At 33.9% G+C, this 12,006-nt stretch overlaps 1 protein-coding gene across 6 annotated transcripts in view; it reads right to left on the bottom strand.

Annotated features, from left to right (window-relative positions):
* Positions 1 to 12,006, bottom strand: part of LOC122506435 (lachesin-like) — a 333,080-nt gene that overhangs the window by 71,375 nt on the left and 249,699 nt on the right. For all 6 annotated transcript variants that reach the window (XM_043618607.1, XM_043618603.1, XM_043618604.1 and 3 more), the window contains exon 4: positions 9,693 to 9,915. In XM_043618607.1, coding sequence (XP_043474542.1) covers positions 9,693 to 9,915 — 223 coding nt within the window. The remainder of the gene's footprint in view (positions 1 to 9,692; positions 9,916 to 12,006) is intronic.

Raw genomic sequence — 12,006 nt, forward strand, 5'->3', positions numbered from 1 at the left:
GCCGAGTTATAATCTATTTGTATTTCACACATTACTGTAGACATTTTTCTAGGGAAATGTTTAATTGAAAGTAAACTACTGTAATTTAATTTAGAGAAATTAAATTTATGTAAACGAAAGGTGAATAGAAACGTGGGAGGAAATGACTAGGGAGGACCATTAGACTCAGGTGCTAGTGCTAGATTGAGGATTCTATCCAATGTCCACACGAAAGACTTGGAGGATTTAACTGTAAAGACTCAAAACAATGTGACACTACTAGGTGATGGGTTTTTGGTATCATTATCATCATCATCTCACGGATTCTATTTGCCGTTTGGAGTCGCGGATCGTAAACAGGATCTCACCGTACCATGTCCTGGCTTCTAGCAGTAGATCATAGGTATCTCAAATTCGACGTCAAGAATTAGAAACGTTTCTAAATTACTTAGGTATCTGACCATCCTAAAATACCTTGAAGGAAGAGAACCATTCAATAATTTCAATAAATTTACGGAAATCGTTCAATCTTTGGGTCCAGCATCTCTCACGAAGGTGGATCCTGGCGGGGTTGATGGAACTCTTTTGGGAGCGTCTCCGGGTGACAGGGGACACCTCCCATTTTATGGGTGTGTAATGATAGGGTTTTTATTTGCTACGGAATTCGCTCGCCGCATGGAGTCCTGGCACCTATTGTTATGTCTCAGGAATGAAACTAAACATAATATTAATTTATATATTTAATTTGTCCGACATCGGTGATTCGTACCTGATTTATTCACAGAGTCGAAACACTCTGATTTCAAGGGACAGGTTTTAAGAAAGAGTTACTGTTTAATTGAATTTATATTATTAAAGCTTTTATTTGAATCCTTTACAATTAGAGTGAGAGAGAAAGAGTAGATCCAAATGTCATGTCTTCAGGGATACTGAAAGAAATACGGACTTTGTAGAATCAATCAAGAATTTAGATGGGGACGAAATGTAAAAGTATTAGTAACTTACCTATAAAAATTATTATTAGAGAGGTAGACCCAACAGGTGATATTTCGTACAGTGTGTGGTCGAAGAAGTGACGTCGTCTAGCGTGGGACAGAGAAGGCAATAGATTTTCCTTGAAATGTTTTCGGGCCAGTCACAGTGAAAGGTCCGGAGTCCAGGTGTCGAATTATTGATTTGACGTTGAAGTCGAAATAATGCAGTCCTCGGAAAAATAGAGATGTGCGTCGTATTAGAAATTATCTCCTTGATTAAATTCTTCTTGAATGAGCTTGACTGAGACTTGAAAAATGCACTTGGTAATTGAAGAGATTTTGGACTAACACGAAGAATACGCTTAGGGGTAGTACACGACTTGTTAACTTGGTCGCGGTTTCTTGAGTAACGAAGAACGCGGGTTTCTGCTTCGAGGGTGACTTCTGGACGAATATACTTGGGGGGTGATACACGACTTCTTAACTTGGTGGCGATTTCTGGACTGACGAATTCGGCGAAGGTGGCCCCTTATATAGTTTTCTTCCACAAGGGGAATTTGATGTTTTACCACCCATTTTTATTACCTCTGGGTTAAAGTGATAAAAATTGTATAGACATGACCATATTTGGCATTCGGTAATCAGAGAAAGACTCCTTCGGATCAATACATGCGTTGAGTGGTCACTGTTTTAGACAGTTCAGTAACCTTATAGAAGGGTGACAATCGTTGATGAACATATATAGAAAAGTCTGTCCAAGATGACACACATTTGAATTGATGTGTCTGGGGTACAAGAAAAAGGGAGGATTCAGATTCTAACTTCACAAAATATTATTATATAAATATCAAATACGTCGCGATGACGTGACACTATCGTAGTTTCTTTAACTGATAATTAGTGAATCTTAGGTTGAGTCCGACGATGACCATGGCGCGCACTTTTAAGAATTAACCAAGGAGCACATAGGGATTAATTCAAATTTCAGATGCTACCGAAATTCTTGCCTGACACGATAACGAGAGAATATGAATCTAGTGGGTACAATCTCTACTCCTGGGAGCACCTTTGATAAGAGATTGTCCCATTGTCGTCACCTCGGGTGAAGGAGGTGCGCTACCTGAGTCTAATGCCCATAGGTGAGAACATACCTGTTAGATCAAAAGAGCACCTTGAGCCAAATCGGTAGACGAACTGACGATTTGGGATCGTGTAGCTAGGTATATAGGTTCGTTCTCTAACGACGTGAGGAGAGAGAGTGGTGGGGGGAGCGGAAGATCTATATATTAATACAAAGCCCATCGTTACAGGTGAAATCGATGAACAACAGACAAATATCAACGAGTTGGTGAATTTAAATATATTATGTTATTGAAATTCGATATTGGAATAACCTTCCCATTTTCTGTGGATAATTCAAGACTATTATTTTTGAATTTTACAGAAACCTATATTTACAAACTAATCGCTTAAGGCCAACTGACTTTAGAATTGTTAAATCTACATTTTCCTTGAGGCTATTTAAAAGTATGTTGACTAAAGGTTCAAACGCACGAGAACAAACGGTCTTTCAGGTTCAAGTTTCATACTCCAAATTACTAACTTGCAGTGCAGCTACGGTATATCCACATAGTCTTTTTGTATCTCTTAAAATCTTTAATCTTTCAAAACATTACTATTCCCGGACTAGGGGGATGAAGATTCTATTTTTAGAATTCTGTACCTTTCGGCTATGACAAAAACAACAATAATTATATTAAATCTTGTAATTAATGTTAACAACACAAGAACTACTTTTTTCTAGAGGTATTATTAACTATAATAGCCTTGCACGTGCTTTGTACAAATATTAAGGAAGAACAGTTAATTTTGGATATTCAATTTGAACCAAATGAAGCAGCGTAAATAACAAAATAATAATTATAACAATTGTTATTGGTGGTCCCTGTCTGTTCGCTCCAACTGAGAGTCAATTTGTAAACAGTACCTCCGCGACATTTTAGCTACGTTTGATAGGCTGAAAACATTTTTGAAAGGCAATGACAAGTAATATTTAGTTTGGATTGCTCTCGGATTCTTGAGATGCGTCTATTTATTAATTGATTTAATTTACTTATTAATTTAATTATAGTTTACAGTTTATTATAATTTTCTTCTTATTTAAGTTACAAAATGAAGGAGAGCTTCACATTTTTCCAATATTAAAAAAGCAGAATTACAACGTTACAAAACATATTGGCATTAAACTATTTACAAGTTATGATGGTTCTGTTTTTAAATTTGAAGCACCCAGTAAAATTGAGTTACACTGTTTAGCGAAATATCTTATAATTTATGGAAAGCAGAAAATATAAAATTCTTCCTGACACTTTACAGAAAATACGTAAAACTTTACTTTAATGTTTCATCCTCGCTTTTTTAACACTTAATGTATTACTTTTTTAACGAAAAAAATTCGTTTTATGACTCTTTTCTTCTTTAGAGTCTAAAGCATTCTCATAAAAATACACATCGCGTCATTTTTCCTAAGATATATCATTTTCTTGTAATAAAAGAAGAGAATTTCAAATGATCATAAATAACAATACCTACTGTTTATTTGTTTTGCAAATAGTGAGGACCTTTTAGAATACTTTTGTGACACTTTGAAAAGAATTTGGAATATCATAATTAAATACAATGGTTGGGACATTCAAGTGGAAATTTCATAAAGCCGCAAACTGATTGTTTTCCAAATAAGTACCTTGTTTGCTTTGGAGGGGAGAAAATTGCATGGGAAATTTATGCCTTCTGTGTATTGGGAATTTTTTAAGTCAGCGATTATCTTGAATGCCTAGCGGTTGTCGGTGAACAGATATAAATCAGTATAATAAACGGAGTCTTAAGTGAGGTTTTCTGAATGAAATTGAGGTAAGAGAAAAGAGAATGAACGTCAGTGAAAAGCGAACTGCATAATAAGGGTCTCAAGTTTGACCCTCTTTTTCTATTTAGCATTATGATTGGAGAACCCACATATAATGCGAAAATGGATTGCTGCCAAGGAACGGCACTCTGATTTTAACCCTCTCTTGGAATTGCTCAACAACACGCAATCTTTATAGCCAACACTTTCTTTGTGAATCTGCGCACAGCTAATGCCAAACAACGGCCAATATTTAATGTTCTTTCACCTGCATAATATCTACATAACCATAGTTTTAACAGTTGATCATAAAGTATCCATTTAAATATTTTTTAATGACAATTAAACTCTTGATCGAAGATAATAAAAAACCTATTTTCTTTGTTATGAAAATAAAAAAATCTACACAACAAAATAGCTTTTCCAGTAACTACGTTCCTTATTTTGGCGTAAGAATACAAGATACTTTAGGGGTACCGGTTGGGAGAATCAATAGAAGGGCTAAGGAAGTAGCATCCCGAAAATTATCGTTATCATCGCTCTCTTTTGATGTTGCTTTCATAATTGTTTTCCCCAATTGCTTTGGACATAAAACTTTGGCTTATATTTGTTTCCACGTAAACTGTTTGTTTGTTTATTTAATTCTTTTGCTATTAATTATATTTTTATAACTAGTCTAGTTTTGAAAGATGCCCTTCAATTTTCCAAATATTATGTGTAATATATATTTTATATTTGGTCTGTCTGGATTTTTATTTTATATTATAAAATTTAAATTTATCACTAAAACACATTTCCCTTCATTCTGTACGTATCGACTTGTATTTAAGTTTCCTTTATGTTGAGTTTTTTAAAATGTGTTCAACATAATGAACAAGGGAATGTTTTATGACAAAGTTTAACCTACTAAATAAAGCAATTCTTCATATTTCAGTAGTAAAGTTGCCGCTGTATATGTTCCTTTGAAGAGAGAATTATTCTCATTAGAATAACTCACGGATTTCAAAAGAGGTTTTTTATAAAAGCATTTACGAAAAAAAATCTAGTGCAATTTATTTTTCATTTCTAAATCTCGAGTAATTTTATTCATGTGTAATGTAAAAGATGAAAGGTGAAAAAAAAGTATAAGATTGTTATTTGGACGGTAGACTCATTTTAAATACTCTGCATAAGAAGGCAGTTGAAATGCACGCTTTGGTTTTCGTGACGGGACAAAAGTTTTTGAGAATATAATTTCGTCATGTCGAAGTTGCTTGCTAAAAACTTTTTCAAGACTTGCTTCTTGCTATCTATATATATAGAGAGACTTTCGATGAAGCCTTCACGTTTTACACCCTCGCCTAGTCTCCAGAGACCATCAGGTTTTGCGTCAATTCAAAAACAACTCTGCCGCCTAGCCTTTATTGCTTTTAGAGAAAAACAATCTAATACTGCTAAGTGCTTGAAACACATAAACCGTCTCAACTCTATTTCCCGTAAATGAGTTTGACTAATATTGTCGACCAATAAAGTCCGAAAACAACTCCAAATAGTTTTCTTTTATTCTACTTTAACGTTGTGATAAAAATTTTATTCACTGCACTTATCTTTGTTTTGGTTCAAGCTCATTTATTACATAAATGCTGTTTAACGCGAATCACTTTTATTCAAGTAAACAAACGTTAGATTGACATATAATAAATGACCATGGATTTAAAATAAAAGTAAGCTACCCTACCGTCCAGGACGATTACACGCGACTCTATGAAAAAACATGTCATCACTTTTTCAATCATATCTTGGCAATAAAAGGATATTATTAAAAATGTGAAGCCGTGTTGCTCTCGCAAATTCTTTACAGACAATTTGCACAAATTTTAATTTTGTGCCTACGCCACTGCGCGCCTAGTTCTCGGAACTACGCTCCCCTCCCCTGCGGCGTTGACCAATACGCGGCGAGGCGCTTGCCCCTCCCGTCGAGTATAAATACCGCGTCTTAGATCGGAGAGAACCATTACCGATCTCGACTCCTCAGGGGTAACGTCGCAGTAAAATTTTTATTCACCTGCAATTATTTTTATTTTACACAAGACTAACTTGGTCGATGTAACGCTTCAATATATTTCTTTCTTTTAAAAAAATAACGCGAATTCCAACACTTTTCCCCTCCCTAAACATTTTTCCAATTGTCATAAATTATTTTTCCTATTGATGCCAAAATGACTGAATCATTTTAGATGACCCAGTCCAGAAATATCCTGCTCACCGCAAGATGCCTCGCTTTATAGAATGTTTAAAAAAAATTATTTTTGTAAATAAAATATGTCAAAATAAAGTTCAAAGTTATCCCACGTACTTCGGTATCCCCCTACAAGTAAATAAATTTAATCTTTGAACTCAATAAGACTGTTAATAGATTTTTTATCATCTTGGTCAAGTTCATCACGAAAATAATAGAGTGATAAGAAAACTTAATTAGAATTTCTCCTAGTGTTACATCGTTTAGTTTATTCAATTATTGGCGAAAAAGCTATTTCTGTCAATGAAAACGCGTTCTTATATTTGAAGCGCATCGTTCTGTGAAAAAGAAATAGTCGCTAGAAATGAATCACGGAATGAGTAGAATGCCTCTTGAAATTAAAATTCAATTCGCAGAGAGAGAGAGAGAGACGCCATTAGATTAAGTGGAATTGGAAACTTCGGGTAGGAAATTACAGTCGATTCACCTTAAAACGTACCTTGTTATCTTCTTCGTCGAACAAGATGGCAAACACACCCCCATCGTCTGGGTTTTCACCTCAGTCTCATAAAACTCATTTTCTAGTAAAAGAATTCCATAATATGCATAATGGTCAAAATTAAATTTAAGCGAGATTCAAACTAGTTTCCGTGACAGCGATCAATTTGACTCACAAATTTCTTTTGATCATTATTTAAAAAGCAATGAAATTAAAGACAAAATTCAATATACGAGGCTTGTGTAAAAATAGGCTTTCTATATAAATTTTACCGGAATTTACAGTTTGAAAAATATTTTTAAAAAAACTTTTATTCTCTCCTATTAATTTCAACGAACCAGAGGATCTTAAAATTAATGTCGTCAATTTATTGGGATTAATTAGAACAGAAAACCAATTTTATGTGATCGTAAATGCTACGAGTTGATAGACAATATCGTGCTGACATTGGAGAGGAGACTAGTGGGCTGGTTCTTTTTTTTCATCTCTAAAATTGAAAATAGTGTGAGGTTGCAAAATGGAAAAGACAAAGAGAAGATAGGAGAGAATGGGCATATAGATCGGTAAGGGGAATTTTACGAGTATCCCACGTGAAATACGAGTTAACTCGATGCCTTGAACAACGTCTTGCCCACCAATCACATTTTACGCGTTAATAAAGGTCAAAGTCAGTTCATTCAAGCCATTATATCCTAGTTATATTACTTGCCTACTATGTGGTCTGATTATATTCCGAGTCGTTTGCTTTGTAATAAACACCTAACCCTCATTATGCGCCTCGCTAAATCGAATCGATAATTGTACTCTAAGCAGTCAAATAATACTCGCTATTAAAATTTTTGAACAAAATTATATTAACTAACAATTTTTTCCATTAAATGCTAAAATTAGTTCTCATCAACAAGTCTTAAACTACAGCGTCTACAGAACGACTTAAAATTAGGAGTACTCGCATTTACCTGAACCATCCTAATGGGGTAATTGGGTGACTGCGGAAAACCTCTCCAGAGTATAAACGGTGTTACGTTAAATATGAAATCTTTTTAAAATCTTCCCTATTTTTCTTGTTTTAAATCAGTTTTAAAAAAATTACTCACTTGTTAACTAATAGAATTAACCCTACCCTTTCTAGGTTAGGGTCCCTTTTCTAGGTCAGTAGGTCCCTTGTAAAATATATTATAAACAGTATCAAACATCAGTCTTATAATTCCCACATTTCATAAAATGCTTTTTTTTAATTCTATGGTTCATAATTGAAATTTCTTAATCTTACGAAGTAGCATTCGGAACATTGGTGCATTTAAAATTGTGAAAAAAATAGAAGTAAATTCGACCACATTCTGAGTTAAGAACCAACCCCAAAGTCCTCCCTCGGTAATTGAAGAACTCTTCTGAAAAGTGGCTTCTTCTGTCCAGAAACTAGGTTCAAACATGAGATTTGCAAATAATTCATGACTGTAAATGGAGAATTCTGTTGGTACTTAAATATTAAAACTCGTCGGAATGGACTTTTTCAATTTCACCTCTTCTCTTTCAACTCTTCATTTCTACTTTTATAAATGGACCAACAAAAATTCCAATTTTCTTACTCTCGGGTTTATAATTAAGAGGCATTTAAGGCAGTCATTAAAACAAAATACAAAACACGGTGTCGCCAACAATTCATTTTTTAACAGTTTAACGACTTTTTTTCTGCATTATTGCAAAACAAAATTTTTATGAAATACTGTTGTCATGAAAGTAAAATTCGATAATATGAAAGGAATTTCAATAGTTTGCCGAAAAGGTAACTAATAACGTTGAAGAGTTTAGTAAGGTGCAGATGATGGATCAAAGGGTTACACTCGAGATCCTCGACTTAGATTACCTTACCCAGAATGGAATAGTCCAGAAAGATTTAATTTTGTTAGGGACGCCAGCAAAAAGAAGATAGGTGACGGTTTTAGGACCCAGTAATTGGGGACTTTAGTATTTCATTATGTAAGGTTAGGATATTCAAGTCAACCTTATTTTTCACTTACCATGGATTCACAATAGGTGGGAACTATCCCCCCACTCTAACTGACGAGAGGAGTCAGTTTGGGACTACGCTTCAACTGATGCGGATGTTCTTATTTTTGATCAAGTATTATATTTAATGTTACCATACTGTCGTGGGACTCTGCCCTTCAGTGTAAAATGAGAATAATTAATTTTAATCTATTCCCTTCAATTAGAAAATAGTATAACCTTTATTGCCCAAGCTCATTGTCCAAGTAACAAATGCATTTGGCAACAAATAAATCCGTTACCTTCCATTCTATTTCCTCAAAAGATTTTCAAACAGGGGGAAACTATTTCTCTTTTATCGATTAATTAAAAGGTAATGATTAAGTTACGGTAAGTATAAAATGCATTGGAAATAGTTATTTAATTTTTCTTGCACGGATTTTAAGGTGATATAATATCATTTTTACTGATAGCCCAGTATTCAACCACAAATATACTTTTGTTTCATTAAATTACAAAGTGTTAAAACTAAAGAAATATTAACATTAACTTAGTATAGTCACCATTACCTATTCGCCATTTGGTTTGACTTCTAGTAACAGTAATCTCTTCCTAATTAGACACGACATAAAGTCAATGATCAAAGTGATATAATATAATTTTTATTGATAGCCCAGTATTTAATCTCAGTCTGTAACTAAGTTAGTTAAAAGTGTTTAAACAGTCTTAAACATTTATTTAGCATTTATTTCCGTTTTGCCACGCTGTCGTGAGACTCTGCCCTTCAGTGTAGAATGGGAATAATCAATTTTAATCTATTCCCTTCAATTAGAAAATAGTATAACTTTTTTTGAAGGGGAAAACTGTCCGCGATAACATTGTAACTAATTTATATAATGACAATAATTTTGCCATCCTTTGTTCTTGGAAGGGTTGTCACTATTTTTACTAAATCAAAATAAATTTAAACAAATGCTATTTCTAAAATAATATTTTTGCAACCTCAGCTAAAATTGTACATTTTTGAAAACTTTTTCAAAACTGTTTCTGTTTCATAAGTAGTCTCAAGTGTCACGTTACTTCGCCCTGTCAACGTTATGAATATGACAATGGAAATAATATAAAACTTACCAACGACGTTCAGGTGCACAAAATGGCTCATGTGTGGAGTTGTTGAGACCTGACATTCATAAAGTCCGCTGTCTCGATGTTGGGGATATTTTATTTGAAGCGTCCAATCGTCCGAACGCAAATTGTGAATTGCACGAAATCGTTGATCATTCGTGTAGGTATATTGTCCGATGGTAAGTAGGTGGATATCCCTATACCTCACCCATGAAACTTGTAAGCTCATCTGAAACAAAAAACAAATGCAAAACAAAATATAATAATTTGCCATTGTATAATTTTTGTTAAAAAGAAAATCGAGAAATATATTTGAATATGAAATGCTTTCATAAGATTATACAATTCTTCATTAAATTAACAATAGACGGGATATATTTCAAGTTTATACATGCATAAAATAAATCCGTTTCTCGCCTTTTGTGAAAATTATTCTTGCGAATTAATAAGGTTCCCTTTTTCGGAAAACCAAAACCGCATATGTTTCATAGAAACGGTGAGGTGCCCTTGGCGTAATAATTAGACATTTCCACGTCCGGCAAACATTTGCGTATCTTGCTATTTTGAGGAAAATTTAAATACAAAAGATAAAACTTGCTGCTTTTAATGTTTTCTATTCTAGCTTGGAATTAATTGATAAAAAGAAAAAACAGTTTCACCACCCGAGGTACTCAGTTGAGATTACTTTAAATTCTCATGATCATTTCTGATTGTAAACACATTTTGATAAAAGAAAAAAAATTCAAAGTAATATATTAAAATAGACTTTGGATAGAATTCGATGGGTAAAAATCATTCCCAATTTCCAACTATAGAAGAGTGTAGGAAACAAAGCTATTGAAGCAATTATTGAAAGCGATTTATCTGATTCTCGTTGGTTTCATCGTGAATTTGTTCTTGACATTTGAGCATTGATTTCCGTTCAGTGGAATTTACTGACTATTTAGATATTCGCTTGTATCCCGTGAGCATCATTTTTATTTTGATGCTGACCGACGATTTCCGCAAGATAAAATAAACAATAGCTAATCGGAGACAACTATGGATTGCACGAATATCCTATCAGCAATGCTACAAGACCTAAAAGGTCCAAAACCCGTTGAACTGCATCGTTAGTTACATGCCATTCAGGTTACCATCGAGATAAACGAGTTACCCAAGTTTTGTGTGTATATCGCCCTCGCTTGAAAGCGACAAACAGAATTTATTAGCGATTTTAAAAACGCTCGAGGGCGATATTTAAAAAAACGAGGAAGTATTTTTTACGAATTGCTATTTTTGCTTTGTTAGCATAAGAATTTCGGTAAACGGTACAAAAAAGTGGAATCATTCAAAAATAAAAAAGTGTCTAATATTTTTCAACATCTTAGTGTGTCAAGTTTGCAAACAAAATTTTTTTTTGATAAACATGAGAATTAAGAAGAAATATGTTTATGAATAACGCAGTGACCAACACACATAAATCTTATGCGTATGACAAGCACATATTGGTATGCAAAGAGTACATACATACAGTGCGACACTGCAGAAGCTAGAATTCTGTCGTTGTGACGGCAAGCGGTTGCAGCTGCCGGGAACGGGTGAAACCTTCGCCCTGCAACTATGGCAGTTTACATTGCATGCATATCATAAATTAGGGAAACAACCGACTCGAGATATAATACATTGTATATAAAGCTAGTTGTAGCACAACGAAGTTTACAGGCACCCCTGGAAGGCAATGAGTCGCTGATGCTTTGCTACTTGCTGTCACGTTAGCCACAGTTCCCGTTTATCTACGGAGATATCTCTAAACGTCGCTTTAGAATGACTAACCAGACTAACGTCTTCAGCAAGCTTCAAAACTACCACATCTAAAGTAATTTTGGTTCATAACTTTGTATACCAATTCTACTATAACACTATTAAGTTAATTTTAATATTTCCCTTTCAAAAATTTCGTCAAACATGAAGTTTAGTTGCGGTTGGATACTGGGCTATTGCAAAAATTCCAAAAATAATTATATATTAATTGATCATTAATTCAAAAATAGATTCTTCAAAATCTAAGGAAGTTAATTTTAAACACTTTCGGGTATTATGACTAAAATAGTTTTTGGTTTGTTAAATATGCAATTAAACTTTTCATATTTATTGCAATTTCAACAAGAGCGACTGTGTAACACTTCACATAATAGTTGTTGAAAATCCAATAGCATATTTCTAACAGTACAGTACCCTTGGAGAGAGCAGAATTTCATGGGTTCAAGTTTGGTTACATCGTCAAGTTTGATGTATAGTTTCACCTTCCTACACCTTAATTAAATCTAAAATTTATACC

Source organism: Leptopilina heterotoma, unplaced genomic scaffold (genome assembly GCF_015476425.1).
Source record: "Leptopilina heterotoma isolate Lh14 unplaced genomic scaffold, ASM1547642v1 Lhet_42, whole genome shotgun sequence".
In the NCBI taxonomy this organism is placed as follows: domain Eukaryota; kingdom Metazoa; phylum Arthropoda; class Insecta; order Hymenoptera; family Figitidae; genus Leptopilina; species Leptopilina heterotoma.